Below are 19314 nucleotides of genomic sequence, written 5' to 3'. Positions count from 1 at the left end.
CATGTACTGGCTTTTTGGGATCCTAGTCTGTTTGGATGCTCACCTTCCTAGGCCTGGATGGAGAGGGGAGGGCCTTGGACTTCCAGGGGGAGGAGGAGGGTGAGTGGGGGAACAGGAGGGAAATGGTAGGAGGGGAGATAGTGAAAATTTTGAATGTATTATTTATAAAGCAATAAAAATTAAAAAAAAACTTGTCTAAGCCAAGTTGCTCAACCACAAAACTGATCCCTTATTTTTCAGCATTTCTAAACACATACGAGAGTATCAACAGCAACAAGCATCTAAAACTCAAAGGAGAATACTTATCTTGGGTTATTATTTATAAATAGTAACAGTGTCTTTTCTTCTTTAAAAAAAAGTGTTAAACCCTTCAATTAATTAGTACTTTCTATGAGAATCATTTAATGTATGGGATAATATAACACACACACAAACACACATGCATGCATGCATATAAAAACATCTTAACTACTCTCTCATACCAGCATTGGATATACCTCAATGTTCTATTGATAACATTGTAATATTGTTCAAAACTTTCTTTAGCAAAACTCCTACTAAATTACACACAAATTTTACTTAAATGTGATTTTAGGCTATTCTATCACATTTATGAATGTAGGGTAATTTCAGAGAATTATTAGAGCACTGAGTACTTTCTCTTCTAAATTTAGATACTAAAAAATAAATTTTAAATTAAAAATTTTAAAGTGACACTGACAGATGTTATTTGTCACTGGGTTTATTTTCCATATACATCTTTCTAAGATTATAGAAATCAATGAGCTAACTCAACAAATTGCTGGGTGTGTTATGTAAATAATGTTTGTATCCAGTTATAATGTGAGAATCCAGTTATCAATTCTTTATAAAGTAAAAAAACTCTTCTAGACTTCTGGTGTGAAACATCAGCAGAAAATAAACAAACAAAACCAGCAAGCATCTGATAAGAAGATTTAATGATAAGAATTATTCTTATCATTAAAATACCAGATTTTACTATTTTCTTTTATCAAGTTTTACCATTTAGCCTCCTAACATCAGAAAAACACAGTTAAACCAAGAAACCCAGAAGGCTCAAGGTATTCTAAAGAGTTTAAAGAAATACAGTAAACATTAGAATTTAAAGGTGGCTCAAGGAAGTATAAACAAAAGTTACCAGCTTTAATATTAGCTACTTCCACGAAAAGTTCTATGTAGCACTAGACCAATGGCAGCACTCTAAACAACAGATAATAAAGAAAATTCAGGGAGTTTAATCTGATTACCTAGTATAGCTGTTTTCATAAATATTTCTGAAGTGAGTGAAAATCAAAGACATTTTTTAAAGTTTTTAGTGTTCAATACACATTTGCTATGCTATGCTGTAAACAAATCAACACACCTGAATTACCAGTAACACGTTGTGATAACTATTTCTCTGCACCTCTTACCTAGAAGAGCTTTACAAACACATATATCCTATATATAGCCTCCCATTTCCACACTTTCTTGGCTAACTTTCTGGATCAGTTCTAACAGTCTAAGGGTGTTTTGGCAAAGGGTATGTAAAAAGGCATCAAATATGAATGGAAAATAGTAAGGAAAAGACAAAGGAGGTTCCGAGACTACTTCTTCATCATTAATTACTTCAAGGTGCAAGCAGAGACCTTTCCATACTTAAAGCACTGGAAGAACAGTGTGACTGCAGAGGAGACTGGAGATGGCAATACCCTTCTCTACCTCAGTGTTTGAGAAGCTTATGACATACAAAATTATGAAGTCTGCAATTAGCTATAGTTACCACAACAATAAACACTCCAAAATGAAAAAGGGAAATAACTGGCTAACATGTTACTGTGTTATATATACCTCAGTTAACACTTCTTTAAAATATAAAATGCACAACAGAGAATATAGGACAATAACTTACTTGAGTAGGAACAAGTACTGGAGGGTAGGCCATCTTGTGATGTCTATACACCCAAAATGCACAAATGATAATCCCTGCAATTAACATAAGTGGTACCAAGGAATACAGCAAGATGTTGTAATAGGGTGGCTTCGGTGTAACAGGATTTGAAGTGGCTGTGGAAGAGGGAAGAGGAAATGGTTCGGATTTGGTCTACAATTCTATCATACGCAGTAAGCATAGAGTCAGATTTGGGGGGAAATAAAATATCAGAAAGTAGTAGTAAAACAAGCATGATTTTTACTTACGCTGTGTGACTTCCATCTCCGGGAAATAAGAGAACTTTTCATTACACATATTGCCCTCACAGCAACAAAAGTACACTTCAGGGCTGTCTTTTTTTTCTATACAATCAGTCCTGTTTGGAAAAAAAAAAAAAAAGAAAAAAGAAAAAGAAAAAACAGAATAATTAACACCAATATTATTATACCAACCCTACAACAGATGTGTTTCTTCTGAGACAGACGTTCAAATTGAAAATATTTGTTGAGTATCCAGTTATCAATTCTTTAAAGTAAAAAAACTCCTCTAGACTTCTGGTATGAAACATCAGCAGAAAATAAATAAATAAATAAACACACCAGCAAGCATCTTGGTTTATGAAGATCACACCAACTGCCTGAGACCACTGCTTTGATGTGGTTTGTAATGAGCAATCTAAGGTAACTATCTTCTTTGTTTTTTCAATTATTAGAGAAGCTTGAGAAGAACATAAAGTCAGTGAGGCAATTTAGTCTAGGAGTTGTATTTGCTCATGGGAAATGGAACTTCCCCATTTTGTGAATATTAAAAACTGAAAACTAGATATAAAGCTAAATAAAAGTACATATACACTAAGTGATGTGAGCTTGGATCTCATGAATGGAACATATTTCAACATTAGAGACACAAACTAGCTTTGGGATTGTCATGTTTTTCAAAGTAGTAGATTTACAATTCCTGAACTAATGATTAGCAAGGTTGTGATTTTAAAAATAAAAATGCAGAGAATATGAACAACAAACATATAGAACCTTATACTGCAGACTGATCACAATCAGGCTGACTAAATTAAAATACAAAGCAGCGGCCTTCTACACAGGAACTAAGTCATTGAAAAGACGTGGAGTTAGCCTTGAGAAACAAGTTCCATTCAACCACTAAGAAACAGCTATATCCATCTGTCCTTTTAAAATCAACTTTAAATATCAATGAACCTAAGGACACAGCACACAACTACACAAGGTTTTGTGTGGCATTCAGCAACAATATGGCTGAGACAACTCCAGAGAAGAGTTGAAGATGCTTGTGTGTTTACCAGCATCAACTTCTAAATAGAATCTATTAATGTCTACTTAGAAGAAATTAAAAGTTGATTTCATAATTTATAAGAAATGTGTAATTCAAAAATTAATATTTAGTCATGCCTCTAAGAACAGAAAAGAAATACACTTAGACTAATTCAAGAAAATTTCCTTTCTCTTTTCTTACTAACCTTATTTGTTTCTTTTTTTTTCTTTTAAAGATTTATTTATTTATTATGTATACAGTGTTTTGTTTGTATGCTTCCTGGCCAGAAGAGGGCACCAGATCTCATTACAGATGGCTGTGAGCCACCATGTGGTTGCTAGGAATTGAACTCAGGACCTCTGGAAGAGCAGTCAGTGCTCTTAATCTCTGAGCCATCTCCCAGCCCCCAATTTGTTTCTTCAATCAAATTAAGGGCATAAAAATAGTACTCATGCGTTTCTATATTAGCATTTGATCTCTAGAATCAAAACAGGTGTAGTTATCACTCATAATAAACACTTTACACTGGGTAATGCACTCAGTGAGGCTCCAATAAATGATTCACTAAGCATTTCACCATTGCCTGGTTCTCACATAAGTAAAACACTAGGTTTAGAGGTCACTACACAAACATGTATATGGATATGTATTCACATACACACACATACACAGCTTCTTGATATGAACTAATAAAAGATCAGTTAGAATAAAGATGACCCTACCTTTTTTTCTAGTATTTTCCCAACCCCATTTATAATACCAAATTATCATTTGGTTATACACTTCTATTAGTAGAGACAAAAAGAGTCAGCAAAATGTGGGTAAAGAATGAAAGTATAGGTAAATAATTCTTGGAAAACTTACAGACTTAGAAGCATAACCCAAATATTAAATATATATCTAAATGATTATATTTCAATATCTCATGAAGTGGAGCTAATTTAATTTTCTCAATTTATTCAACGCATGCCTAAGGTCACATATGGCTAAGCAATCAATTCCAGGTAACTGAGGCACCTAGACACAGATATAGTAGTCAGCAGATACAGCACAACTTTTGGGGTCCAAAAGTTGGTTATCTAGGGCTCTGCAGGCCTCTATAGTGGAAAACCTGTGGCCCAGGCAGAAAAATAGTTATCAGTCCAGTACTGATGTCCATTCCTATAGAAGGGAAGTACTCCTATAGAAAGATCAAAAGTACTCAATAACTTTATCTTGTTTCCAGTAGAAAGCAATTTAAACAAGATCTATTAAATAAAATATAGCTTTGTATGAGTTTTTAGTTCTGATACAATTTAGTTCTGAATGTTAAGTTAAATGTCTCTTGGGGTTAAAAAGCGAAGGTCTACCTACTTTGCAAGACAAAAGGGGGTGAGGAAGAAGAGCAATTTCTTCCAGAGATATAAAGAAGGAACTGAATGGAAATTAAATACTGCAATCAAGCATTATTCCTCTTAGAGGACAGACTTTTCAACACACATACTTTCTTTCAAAGTGACTTCTAAATTGACATTAAAGCTTATAATGCTAATATGATAGTGAAATATATTAGCTTATAATGCTAATATGATATGAGCCTTATTCATAAGGGCTCTCACTACCTGTAGATTATTTAAAATATATCAAGCATAAAGCATAAACATGGCATGTTTATTAATTTGAAAGAAAGATGTCATTGGTTCATGTTATCATAGTCTTTGTAATTTCATCTTTAAAACAGCAAGAAACACGTAAGTAAAAATCCATGCATTGATCTCTCCTTTCTCAAGGTGGGATAGATGGGAAAGTCACTGGGCTCCATCATAAAAATTCACACATTCTTACCTGTCATAGCAGTTGATGTCATCCAGCCAACAACCTTGCTTCACTATTTCAATGGAACCAGAAATATTCTTCCAGGTAGCAAAACAATGTCGCCGTTTATCTTTATCACCATAACAAGGCTCAACACCAGTCTGATTGGTTCTGTCTCTTTCCCAGTTAGCATTAAAGAAAAGACACTCCTGAGTTTCTGATCTACCGAGTATAGCACCTGTAAGATAACAGAACATCTTAATGTAACTATACAGCTCTTAATATCCATGCTCTGAATAGGGCAGCTGCTTACAGAACTCTTGCAAGTCCCCTAGTGTTGGAACTTTGCACTTATGTTGCTAGGTTAATCCCCATACTTTAAATATAAAAATAACCACAATCAACTGAATGAGCCACATATATTACAAGATTTCTCTTGACAATGTCAGCTTCATTTAATTTAAAAACACAAAAAATAGCAAAACTTGTTTTCAACCCTCTCACAGACACTTTTTTTTACAATTCTCCTGTATAGTGAGGTTGTAGTTCCCTCAACTAAAACAAAGCAGGGCCATACAGACTTTGGAATCCGGCAGACATGCTCTCAAAAGTGAGTCTCTTAAGTAAAGCAATTTGCATTAATATGCATCACCAAGGGTAAAATTTTAATCTGTTGGTAAAAACAGGTGTTGTGGAAGACCTGTACCTGTACTACATTAGAATAACAATGTCATAGTGAGGTCAGTGGTAATATGGCTGTTGAATTCTAAATAGTGAAGTGAACCAACATCCAGAAGATCCATATAATTCAGAGAATCAATAGTTTCTAAAAAGAATTAATGTGATGTTACAAAAGCACTCATTTGTAAAAACCCATTAAAGGTGAAAGGCAGCTCACCAAAATAAGAGACTACACTTCTCGAATTTTGGTATTATATCAAGGAAAAATACAAACATCTAAATAAATTATTCCTCTTCTCTAACTACATAACTGTGTATGGCTAGATAAAAATAATACAACAACCAAGATAACATACAACAGCATCTGAATGAAGAAACAGATAAAGAATCCCACTGTTTCTTCTAAGCCAATAACAAAAGTTACAAAAAATGTCACTTTTCTTTTTGCTTTAGAAAACATTTTTCATAAAGATTTCTTCTTTTACTAACATAGGATAAAAAACACTTGCTATTTTTAAACAAATTGCCATTTTAAAATATCTTCATTTCTAACATGGAAAACATACAATCTACATTCAAAAACAAAAAATTCTCTGGAGTAGTTATGTTATGACTACTCATATGAACTACTTATATGTTGTATGTTGGACAATATGAGTGTTGTCCAAAACACTCATATGTTGACGATTTGGTTCCCAACCGGAGGCATTATTGAGAAGTGACTAGATATTGAGGTTTCTGACCTAATCAATGAGTTAATCCCATAATGGATCTCTATAATATTGTATTTTTAGAAGCTCCCCAGGGACCTAGGTGTAGGAAGTAGGTCACTTGAAGTACAATATCCTCTCTCCCCAGTCCTCACTCTATTTCCTGTCCACCAGGAGGTAGGGGTTTGACTGGACAGTTACGATGTTCACATCTGTACTCAGGTCCATAGCAATGAAACCAACCCACGAGTGACTGAGACAATGAAAATGGGATCCAACATAAGTCTCTTAAGTCACTGCTGTCCTAGCAACAATAAACTAACACAAGTTCCTTAATTTTATGAGCCTAAGTCTTGAGAACAGCTGTTCTACAATTACTAAGAGAGATGTACTTATGAGTTTGTAGTGTCTATGTGCAGAAATGCTGTCATAAGATGGCATACTGCAAACTATACTGACAACTATGTCATCTGTATTCTATACAAGGACTGCTACTACTATTTATCTGTACACATTAGCAGCCATTTTCTAAGCTACTTCATTTCTGAAACTTCTTCAAAACATGAGCAAACCAATTTCTCTTGTACAAAATATTCTAAAAGCATGTACTGCCCACACTCTTATCTTAAAACAGGGATGGCAAACTTTTATGTAAAGGTCCAGACAGTGTGTATTTTAGTCTTTGCAGGCCATATGGTCTGTTGCAACTACTCTGCTTGTGAAGTACAAAAGTATCCATAGACAGTAAATGAATGAACATAGTTTGTGTTCCAATAAAACTTTATTTATGCAAATTAAAAACTAAACTTTTTGCAATTTTTGCATCTCAAAAAATATTATCCTTCATATTTTCTCCAAACACTTAAATGTAGAAATTCATTCTGGGATACATCTGGCCCACAGGTTGTGTGACCAGCAACTCCCTCTGAAAGCACTGCCATTACTATTCCAACAGGCTGGCTAATCTGCCTTTGATTTGCTAGAGTTGAGTGTCCTATGTATTTCTGTCCTTTTAACTCAGGCAATAAATAGATGGAAGGATAGATAGATGAATGGATGCATGAATGGATGAATATATAGATGAATGAGCACTGTGTAACTATTTTCAGTCTTCAAAGGAAGAGCCCACTGCAGCACAGGAATATCTTAAACTAAATATGACCAAAACAAACATTGCTTGTAGCCTTAGTAACAAATGGGCTACACCTTTGGTTTCCAATCAATGAAAGAGGCTTCCTTAAGTATTCTGCTGAGAGGGAGTCTGAAGATTTTCTGAAGAGAATTTTAGTACAAAAGAAACGACAAGAAAGGGGAAATATTTGTTCCTCCTAGTATAGACAAAAGACAAACTAATGATCACTTTAATCACTTTAAAGTAGTTCTAAAATTTATCTTTTAAAGTTAAATACATTTTCTGTGTAATTTTCTAGGTCTAGATTATCAATTATTTTTTCAGAGGTAAAAAAAATTGCCTATGAGGAAACTTGTGACAATCTTCCTCACTCGTCCTAAAGTTGGTCTGTAATAAGCCTCTGTCTCATACATTCCATAACTAAACAATAAATAAAATAACATGATACTTATAGAAATAAACTAAATGTATCTAAATATATGTTCTTACACTCTAAAGTTCACACTGTGACTTTGAAAGTGTAGTTCTATGAAAAGATGCTATTATTGTTCAGATGCTATAGTCTAGTCTAAAGCTTTCATAAACACTAAACCTTTATACCAAAACAATTCTAAATACTTAAAACTATCCTTTCAAAAAATTAAGTAGGCATAAAAGTCTGCATGTAAGGCACATTCTTGAATCCTGTTTCTCTCATTCTTGTAACTCAGTGTTACTTTCTATGTCCTATAAAAGAGATAGCTAAACAATGTATTTAGGGGATATTTACATGTATACATATATTGCACATATGTATACACACATGCATACTATATATTTATATAACCAAGTATGTGCTTCTTTTCTTTTTCTTCTGCAAATACTCAGGGAAGATCTAATGATCTTAACAACCCCTAGCTTAAAGACTAGCCTGAATCCACAACCTCTTCTATGACTTTGAACAAGCAAACAAATCCTTCACGACCTCTTTCTACTTCTATAAAATGAAGCAGGCTCATTCTGGGTCCAAATTTTCTCCAGATCCATAATTCGGTCTAAGTATAGTAAATCAGGAATTCTAGTCACAGTCAACTATCTGAGTAACTTATGTACTACTTCTGTATAGAGTACTTGTATTGATGACTAGCGCTAACTGCTTCATTTTCTTACCACTAGGGAAAAAAAATAAAACAAACTATAAACAGGACTCCTGAGACATAAAACACTCAGAACAATGAATCAAAAATTCATTGAAATTTCCATGAGAAAGGAAATTTCAACTAAAAGATGGCAGATAAATAGAATTTGAGTTTTTATACCAATACAAATTTTATACACAATCTCCTCCAGATACAACAAAAAAAGATCCAGTGCTTCCTCATTCATTTCAAAGTTAAAATTAATTTTAAATAATTAATTAATTTCAATACAATTTTGAAATTGTAGTATACTGATAAAAGTAACAGCAGGAAAGGAAAAACAGACCTTCTTTTCACTAATTTGAATGCAAAAATTCTCAACAAAATTTTAATAAATTAAATTCGATAAAGTATTTTTTTAAAAAAAGAAAAAAGAGAACTAAGACACTACAGTCTTACTTCAGCTATGCAAGGCTAGTTCAGTGTTCAAACTTAACTCAATGCAGTCTACCAAACAAAGGAAAGAAAAATGAAAAATAAGATGACCACATACACCAAAGCAGATGAAACACCAGACAAAATTTAACGCCCATTTATAATAAAAATAAGCTGCATACTAGGAATAGAAAAAAACTTCCTCAACGTTATAAAGAGGGCCTACCAAAAGCCCACCAATGACATCATATTTAATGGTCATAAATAATGAACAAGACTTCAGGCTAAGATAAGAGACAAAGCCAGGTCATCTACCACACTCCTCTTAATCATTTACTTAAGATAGACTGAATGGTCTGATTTCTTATACAAAACAAGAGACAGATATTATGGGCATAATACTGAGAAGAGAAAAATAAAACTGTACTTTGAGATGATATTACATTTCTAAAAATTACCAAGAATTTTAAATAAAAGGAAATCTGCTAAATTAATAAATGACAAGATAAGAACAAAATCAGTTGCTCTTCTATATACTAACAATGAGCAAAATGAATTAGAAGTCTAAAAAATTCAAGACGAAATACATTTTATGTAAAGAAAATAAAATATTTAGAAATTAACATAATCTAACAAAACACAAGTGTTGTAAAATTGTTAAATGCTAACGGAATAAGAGATCCAAACATTTGCAAAGGCATCCAATTTTCATATACTAGAAGTTCAGCATAACAAAGATGACAGTTCTCCCTAAATTTATGTTATGTACAGCTTTACTTAAATTCAATCAAAATCTCCACAAACCTATCTGTAGACATAAACCAGGTTATTAGAAAGTAGTTTTTTAAAAAATAAAACTGGAGAGAAGTCACTCATCACTTTTCTAATGTTAAGGTTTACAACGCAGCTAAAAACATCAGGACAGTGTGATAGATAGTACAGAAAGACTCCAGACATGTGTGATGCAGACAAAAAGCCAGAAATAGATCCAAGCAAACCAGACCACTTTTAATAAATGAACAAAGCAATGCAATGAGGAAAGGTAGCTTTTACAATAATAATTGCTGAAGGGATTATATACTCTATGTAAGTAACTATACATTTAAAGAATCCCTTCCCTCCCCATGGTCAATTTAGCAGTTCCTAAAAGGCCAGCTATTTCAGGAAACTTTGCAGGCTAAATCTTATATATGTATCTATTTTCAAATTTTCTTCTAGTATAAATTGCAAAACCCTAAAAATCTGATCATCAGTACTTATTCGTTTTCTCAAGTGTTCACTGATCCAATGTAAAATAATTAATATCTGTTGACTTATTTGTATGATTTAATAATATTTACTATAAAAACTTTCAAATACAAAAACTGTCAAAAAGTATCACACGCTAGTATCTTTTACTCTTACTATTTTTGTGTTTTTACAGTTCTGAGGAACAAATCTAAGGCATAGCACATGCCAATGAGCTATTTTCCCTGGCCCTGTTTGCAGATTCTGGTCAGTCTGTGTGTGCACATGTGCATTCAAGCATGTATGCATGTGTGCATGTATCCTTTTCCATGTCAGGATGTTACTGAAATTTAGATTTTAAATCTATGAAGTAATGCATGTAAATTAACATGACTTACCCATTTTATAACGTGTATATTATTTGAAAATATGCTGTAAGTGTTAAATGTACACAACTTTTTTCAAAGAAAAATTAATTTATAAAAATGACATAAACAATCATGACTGGGAAAGCTACACTGCTGAAATGGCACATTTTCATTTAGAAAGGCAATAAAAAATGGTGATGGCTGATGTGTCTTCTAACAAACTGCCAATTTTGTCTTTTGTTTTCTGAGATTTTGTGTGTGTGTGTGTGTGTGTGTGTGTGTGCTGGCAAAAATATTCATTCATGACTAAAAACTCGTATCTAGCATAATACATGAAAATCAACTTTGGTGAACTATTACACAAAGGTATGTAGATGCCTACATAATATCTAGATATCACTTAATATGAAATTGAGTAATTATTTGTTTCATGATTCTTTAATTTTATTTTCAACAGTTTCTATTTGGTAAGCTTTGGCTTTTGTGAAGTATTAATTAGTTAAAATGTGTTAATCTCAATATGAAAAAATATTTAACCATTTTATAGAGCTGTATGGCCAGAAGTTCTGAGTAAAAATAATACAAATGTACTCTTCAAAAACATGCTTGGTATAAGACTACCCATCTTACCTGCCCTCCAACATACATGACTTAGTGAGTGATAAAAAGCAAAATATAATGCAACAACTGAATAAAATCTATCAAGTACCAAACAGGTGAGGTTGGAAATAAAATGTCATTTGTGATTATAAATTGCATGCTATATTTTTTCTAAATTAAAAGGACTGTAACCAAACTCATTCTATCAAAATTTTCCTATGTTTGAAACAACTCTAAAAAAAAAAATGTTAGTCAACTTAAAAATCTGAAGTTCATTCCCAGACAAATAATACTTTCTGAAGTTATGAACAAGTTTTTAAAATGCAAAAAAAAAACACATATGCTAGAGCTGGACCTATGCTACTGAGCTACAGGCCTACCCCTCCCAGAGACAGCCACTGATTTTAGCCAGTTATATATGGCACTGGGGGTTACAAGTTAAGTCTGTGCAGGAATACATATGTAAATTAATGTGTCTTAGCCATTCTACAATGTGCACATACTTCAAGACATGTGACATGTTGTGTCTCCCATAGGCAATTTAATCTACCAGAAAAAGTCAATGATGTTTAAAATATAATAATTTGAGAAGCAATCTCTATTTCCCTTTCACTGTTCCTGGCACTCTGGGGATGGACCAGAACTCAAGAGAATCGGCTAAGGAAGACAGACTGAAGAAACTGAAGCCTTTTCATTCAAACAATCTTACTGTACAAATTAAAAAATCAAATAATATCAAAATATTCTGTGCAATACTATACAAATGAACGATTTTAAGATGTTCAACACATTAGGAGACCTTGTGTTTGAGTGTGTGTGTGTGTGTGTGTGTGTTATTTCAAGCAGAATTTTTTTGTCCTTCACTGTTACTGTTACGTTGTCATACCCAGAAACTTAAAAGGTTTCATAAGCAGGAACAAGAGAAGGCTCAGTAGTTAAAAGCACCACTGCTCTTCCAGAGAATCCAGGTTCAATTCCCAGCATCAGCATGGCTGCTAACAAGTAAATGTAATTCCTTCCCCAGAGGTTCCGATGCCTTCTTCTGACCTCCTTAGACATCATGCAAGTACATAGTTCACATATAAACATGCAGGTAAAGTATTCATACACCTAAATAATTAAAAAGCTATCATAAATAAACAGAATACTAATGTTCAATATAAAGTATCCTTAATTTTTCCCAAAAATATTTTTAAATTTTTTGACAAACGTAAAAGAGACAGGGCTAGCGAGATGGCCCAATGGGTAAATGTTCTTATCACCAAGGCTGACAACCTAAAGTCCATCTCTGGGGACTTATATATAAAAAAGAAAATAGATATACAAATCTGTTTACCTAATTCTATTCAATGTATACTAAATTTGTTGATTTAGCTTTACATTCCAGAATGATACAGCAGCTACTTCACCAGGGTAATTTTCACTTTCATTTGTGTTGTTGTTTGGTGAACAACACTTTAAAAATCCCATTTAACATTGTCATTAAAAAGTTCTTTCAATGGAAGGAGCTATCTGTCCACATAACGCGAAGAGCTTAACTGTTCTATGAACAGTGAGTGTGATCTTCATAACTACAAGTCTGAATCCAAAATGCTCCAAAGTCCAGATGTATCATCACAAATAAATAGAGAAAACACAGGTGAGAAAGTAGGTACGTTTCTGCAATCTCAACACTCCAGAGGCTAAGACAGGAAAACTGGAAGTTCAAGACCAGCCTGAGCCTCTCAGGAAGATTTTAATCTTTTTAAAAGAGTGGTGTTTTAAAGATGCATCAAAAAACAATGACTAAGCTGCACTGAAATAGAGGTGGGGGAACCTTCAAGAGCCACAGTAAACTAATCCCATGAAAAACTACGGGTCTCTTAAGTCCACACTGACAAAATGTCACAGGCCTTGAAAGGACTGACACATAACACAGAGGCCAAGCCTCTGCTCTCCTCAGTTCTGTAACATAGCAAAGTAAGAAACCAAAGGTTTGACTTATTGTATTAGGTACTGTCTGCATCTAAATGTTTGTCTTGTACTTCTAAGATGACAATGCTTGTTTCCAAACTTCCCTGCTTCTCTGTTAAACCTTCATGGCTTAGTCTCACTGTCCAGCATAAAACATAGCTTTAAAGATAAGACACAACAGGAAACTGTTTTAGCTTATAAATGTATACCTGGGGGATTCTATCTATAAAGCCCTAAGTCAGGTCACGAGAATCTACAGTTCTTTGACAATCTTTCAAAGGATGATTTATATCAAAGAGCTAGCTAATCAAGTTTTATCAAGTCTCTAAAAGGAGAGTTCTAATATGAGATGTTCATCTTTGGGGAACGGACTTGTGTTCTACACACAATATTCAGATTAAAACTCATAAACTATTTTTAAAATGCACAATGGTGAAAATTGTGCATAAAAGAGATGAAGAATAAATTCTCAGAATCATAACAGAGCCTTTTTGATGTTTTACTTCCTTGGAAGATGTAGATCTTTGTGCTGTTGTTGTTAAACTCATCAAGCCTCTGGAAGAATGGAAGAAAGACAGGAAGGGAGGGAGGGAAGGGAGGGAGGGAGGGAGGGAGGGAGGGAGGGAGGGAGGGAGGGAGGGAGGGAGGGAGGGAGGGAATGAGTGAAAGTGGGGATGAAGGTGAACATGACAGAGACAGAAAGGTAAGGCAGAGCGACAATGATGGTGAAAGTGAGAGACAGGGACAAGCAAGAGTGAGGATGAGAATGAAGGTGGAGTCAAGATGACTGTGCGTGATCTTGAGAGGAAGCGCTTCTGCCTGTGAAGGTAACATGCAGCACCACCCTAAGGACCAATGTAGGCAGGGAACACAAAAGGTACAAGTGAACACTTCCCTCAAAGTACTTACTATCTATCAGCTTAAAACTGCAACTGAGAGGCTGATGGCTCAGCAGTTAAGAGCACTTAGTGCTCTAGCAGAGGACCTGGGTTCCGTTTCCAGCACCCAAATGGCGACTCACAACCATCTGAAACTCTAGTTTCAGGGGATCCAACATACTCTTCTGCCTTTTTTGAACTCAAGGCACAAATGTGGTGGTTCACAAACATAGACCTGAGCAAAATATCCATACACAGTAAAATATAAATGCATGTATAGATGACAGATGGATGGGTGGGTGGGTAGGTGGATGGATAGATAGATAGAATCATCAACAACTTTTTCTACCTTTAAAACTATATTTCTTTAATTTTCAAGCAACAAAATGTCTAGTGGTCAAAACACTGAGTAACTAAAAGCCCTGGCATGACATTACAAACTTGTTAGCTGGGGACTTGAAAGTTAAGGCAAACATGGGTTTCATAGTGAGACTTTATCTGAAAGAAGGCTGAGATGGGGAAAAGAAGGAAGATGATGGTGGGATGCAGGAAGAAAGGGACAGGAGGAGGGAGAGGGAGCGGGGAAAGAGTTGAGAGGAGTAAGGAAAAGGAGACAGAGGGGAGCAGGGGGAATCTAAAGGTTTAGTTTACATTTTTGTTCCAGGAGCTCTTCCGCACTTGATCAAAGTGCAGGTTATAGATTCTCCTCAAGAATCAGGACTTGGCTGGCCCAGTCAGTAAATGTCTATATACCAGGCATGAATTTCCTCCTGTTGAACCGGCCTTATGTCCAATTAGGAAGCTCTTTCCCAGACTTGTTTTCATACAATTATAAACATAGTATAGATCTTTTAGTATCCTGTTTTCTATGTTAACGCACCTTCCATACTTGGCTGCTGAGAGCTTTTTTAGTTCACTGTTGTAAAGGCTGTTCTCAATAGACAGAAGTTCATTGAGATGTATGGCCTTTGGTTCCAATTAACTTTTAGACATGTTTTTTTTTTTTTTGCAAGTTCTTTAGAGGACCAACCACTGCCCAAAATTTTTATCCCTAAAGACTTCTTATAGATATGTTAAATATATGACTAAAGGGAATGAATTCTCAAATATTATTTATGTGTTGTAATGCAACATTTGAAGACTTCTCTCTCTCTCTCTCTCTCTCTCTCTCTCTCTCTCTCTCAACTAAGCACCTTTCTATCGCCAAACAATCACTTCTAAGGAAAACACAAACATTTTCTGGCATGCTTCCCAGAACTTTTTGGGATTTTGTTTGTTTTGTTTGCTGTGTGTGTAATTTTCATACTTAGCACTTACTATCGGTTTAACAAAATATTACAAGATCTTGCAAGTAATATGTATATAGTATCAATTTTTTAAAAATACAGAACATGCTTAAAATATAAACACTGTATGTTGTGGCACTAGATGCTACACACAAACATACACATTTTATGACAAACACAGGCACTTAGAAGCCCACATCTAATCACTGATTATTCAACAGTTCTTTATGTAAATTCCTGACAATACCAAAGTAAAACCAGGACCTTCGGGGGCTGGGGCAGAAGAAAAGCTGGTTGAGCACAGCACAGATAACATAGTATAAGTAGAGCAACTTCTCCCCACAGACAACACCAAGTAAATGTGGCTTCGACAAAGACCAAGATTTGAAAAGCTACTCTCTTAAAATGCTATAACACAAAGTTGTAGAGCTTGAAACAGATATCCTTTGACCAGGCACGTTTACAACTTGCTTATTTCTTTCTTATTCCTTAATTCACTTTACTAGAAACAGAACTATTACAAAGAAGTGTGGGCTTGTATGGTAAAACTTGTACAGGAGCTCATCATTTAACTCATCTCCAAACTACTCTCCACAGGGCTGATAAAGAAAAGGAGGAACAGGAAATGGCAGTAAAGCACCAGATGCAGAAATTGTGTAACAGAACCTATTGTTATGTATAATATAGACTAATTTAAAAAACAACCAAGATGGGAGATGCTAACTGACCTAAGTTCAAATCCTAAACTACTCAATACCAAGAAATCCATTATAATGTTTCCTCCAAGATGACTTAGAAGAATGAAAAAGGTTATAGACATTTTAATACACAATAAAGAAAAGTTTAAAAGGACCGGTATTTGGCCTTCATCTTCTCACACTTAAGAAATGACTTCCATCCAGCTGTGTTTTCCCTCCACATCTAGGCTTTCCATCATTGCCAAGAACATCCAAGTAAGTCAATTATGAGGGTACGCTACATGGAAGTTTAAAGGACACTGCATCTTTCACACAGAGCACTGTCTGCCATCAAGCTGAATACAGAATTGGTTAGTATGTGCCAGGCACTTTGATATTTGGCATTAAACAGAAAGACTGAAAAAGAACATAATTTCAAAACATCTTAACCTCAAACCTGGGAAAAAGAAATAATGAGAAGCTTAATTTTCAAAACAGGGCACAGGAAGTAGAAGTAAACTCACAAAGTAAGTATGGAGAGTTAACCCAGTCCATAGTATTTGTCACCCAAGCATGAGGACCTGATTGCTAGGACTCACTGGCCAGCCAGTCCAGACAATCAGCAAGAGACCCTGTCTCAAAATTAAGTTGGAGAGTAATTGAGGTAGACATCCAACCTCTGGCCTTTACACACAGGCACGTGTGTGTACGCACACACACAGACACATTAATATAAACAAGGAAATAACTCAAAAAATACTTGATTCTTCTGAAGATCCACTGAAGTCTTTTCTAATTTTTCATGTAAAGTGGCTAACAAGGCAGGAATGATGAACAAGAAATGAAGAGCCTGCGTGCATCCTTATTAATGCATTTTACTAAAGAGATGTCATGTAGGATGTCTACAGAAAAGTAGGATTTTATCTTGAACACTACTTAGAAAATCAATAAGCTATGTAAAAGTTAAGGGACATTTCCCACCCTAGCACATGAAACACGGTTACTTGTCACTGTTGCCTGTTTAGCCAGCGGCCACACTGACTTCTTGCTGGAATTAGTTATAGGGCTATAACAGAATAAGCCTCTATAAAGACACTAAACAGACACTCATGCTCACCATAAACCACCTGTCCATGCTAGTGCTCAGTCAGTAAAACATACTACCTAAGGCTGTCAAAGAAGAATTTCTAACAGAAGCTCCCTTCTTCCTCAAAAAGAATAAAGTCAAGCCATCAATAATTTAAGTCATAAGCAATACGATTAGAAAATCTAAGCAAATTCCTTTGTTGCTGCTGCTGCTGTTGTTATGGTTAAGGAAGTCTTAACTGAATTTAAAAGTGTTGTCTGTTCTTAGACTATAAGATATATACATCCTCCTTCAGCTCCCACTTTACCCCAGTCAATCAATTCTTCATCAAGAAACCTAGATAAAGTAGAAGCCAGAAAAATTGTGTTTACTAAGCTGAGATCATGAAAAGCTTTTTGAATCCAGGAACGTGATAATGTGGAATCACAGAAGAAAGGAAGGCTAAATTATTCACTTTTAAATTTGATAATACAAGATTGACAAAATGATACATGGCTTCCAGCAGGCCAGGCTAAGCTTTACTGTACCTTTCCAATATTAATATAAGCGCTATCTTAATAAAAATGTTTGCCCGTGTTTTAAATAAAATGTCTTATTAAAAAAAAAAAAAAACACTGGGACTTTGCTAGCATATCTTAAATACCGTCCTACGTTCTCCATACAAACCTTTGCATTCAGTGCTCTTGGAAACAAAGATTCAAGGAACTAAAATTAATTCAACAAACCAGAATTAATAATTACAGGACTTATGAAACATTTAAACATGAGGTAAACTTCTGAGATAATAATACTGGAAGAAGGTCCAATGATAAGATGCTTTCTTACAAGTTAAAAATTACTGAGAATGCCAGAATCTAAGTGAGGATCACCTGGTTCAGATCTATCCCTGAGCAGAGAAACCTGGGATCAAGAGATAGGAGCTTTAATAACAACAGTCCCTTTTCATACTCAATGGTGGACCTGCACACTCAAGAGAAGGGAAGAGCAAAGAAGAAAAGGAGTGGAGACAAAATGAAGTTGAAAGGACATGGAAACAACTGTAGCCATCAGTCATTCTCAGTTAAGCAGCTGGCTGGTGGGTGAGTCAGGGGTCAGTAATTCTAACCCTTGGCTTTCTACTAAATCTAAAAAGCAATTCCTAGTGGAATTCACACACCCTCTTATCACTTAAACACCATCTGCATCAATTTCCAATAAAGAACAGTTTTTCTTTTCATGCATTTATTCATTCATTAGTTCACTCATTTTGCATTTTGTGAATGCGTGGTATGTATGCACGTGTGCTTGAGTGGAAATGTCTACACCCTTGTGTGGAAGTCGGGGTTCTGAATCAATCATTCTCCACTATATGACTTGAGACTGGGTCTCTCCCTGAACCTAGAACTCAAAGATTCAGTTAGGTAGGTTGGCCACACAGAGAGCGTCAAGGATTTCGTGTCTCTGTTTTGACAAGGCTGGGGTTATAGATGTGTGTCACCACACCCAGCCTTTTAGATGCTGTGGTTGCTGGAGATCCAAATACAGGTCTTCATGCTTGCATGACAAGCATTTCACTAAGTCATATTTCTAGCTCCAAATCTGTCTTTTAAAGACAAATTAAAAAGAGGGAACAACTGAAATACAAGTTTGGACCCAACAAGAATGTGTTATCTATAACTATACCAGCCTCACTGGGTCAGATAACAAGGACACAGGCTCATGAGAACTGTGCTCCTAGGTGCCATAGAGTATAAAGCTAAATCTCCAATGTTTGCATCTCTAAATATAAATAAATAAGTTATGGTATGTACCTAAGCCCTCAGAAGAGGCTTTAGGAGAAATATCTATCTAAGAAATAGCAAGAGCACTGGTACAAATAGAATGGGTAATATTAAAATCAAGTATTAAAGCTTTTTGATAACTTTGGCACCTAAGTATTTAATTTTTTATAAGCTACTTCATTCATTTTCAAATTATATAGTGTCTATAGTAAAAGGGGGAGGCAGGACCAATAAACTGAGGAGCAGAAGTAATGAGCAGTAGACTGTTTAATGAGATACAGGAAAAAAGACAAAAAAAAAAAAAAAAACCCAAGACCTGTGCACAGAAATAAAGAAAGACAAGCCTAAGACAGGAACACGAACGTTGTTGAAGATGTTCCACCAGGAA

General features: G+C 34.9%; 1 protein-coding gene across 2 annotated transcripts in view; it reads right to left on the bottom strand.

Annotated features, from left to right (window-relative positions):
* The window catches only part of Acvr2a (activin A receptor type 2A), a 75549-nt gene that overhangs the window by 27830 nt on the left and 28405 nt on the right, over positions 1-19314 (bottom strand). For both annotated transcript variants that reach the window (XM_085681177.2, XM_048425740.3), the window contains exons 2-4: positions 5045-5252; positions 2200-2309; positions 1913-2067 (exon numbers count right to left, since the gene is read on the bottom strand). In XM_085681177.2, the coding sequence (XP_085537303.1) occupies positions 1913-2067; positions 2200-2309; positions 5045-5252 (473 nt within the window). The remainder of the gene's footprint in view (positions 1-1912; positions 2068-2199; positions 2310-5044; positions 5253-19314) is intronic.

The sequence above is a fragment of the Myodes glareolus genome, chromosome 21 (genome assembly GCF_982192425.1).
Source record: "Myodes glareolus chromosome 21, mMyoGla1.1, whole genome shotgun sequence".
In the NCBI taxonomy this organism is placed as follows: domain Eukaryota; kingdom Metazoa; phylum Chordata; class Mammalia; order Rodentia; family Cricetidae; genus Myodes; species Myodes glareolus.
Note: the sequence above shows the minus strand (reverse complement) of the source record. Positions and strands in the feature narration are given on the sequence as shown.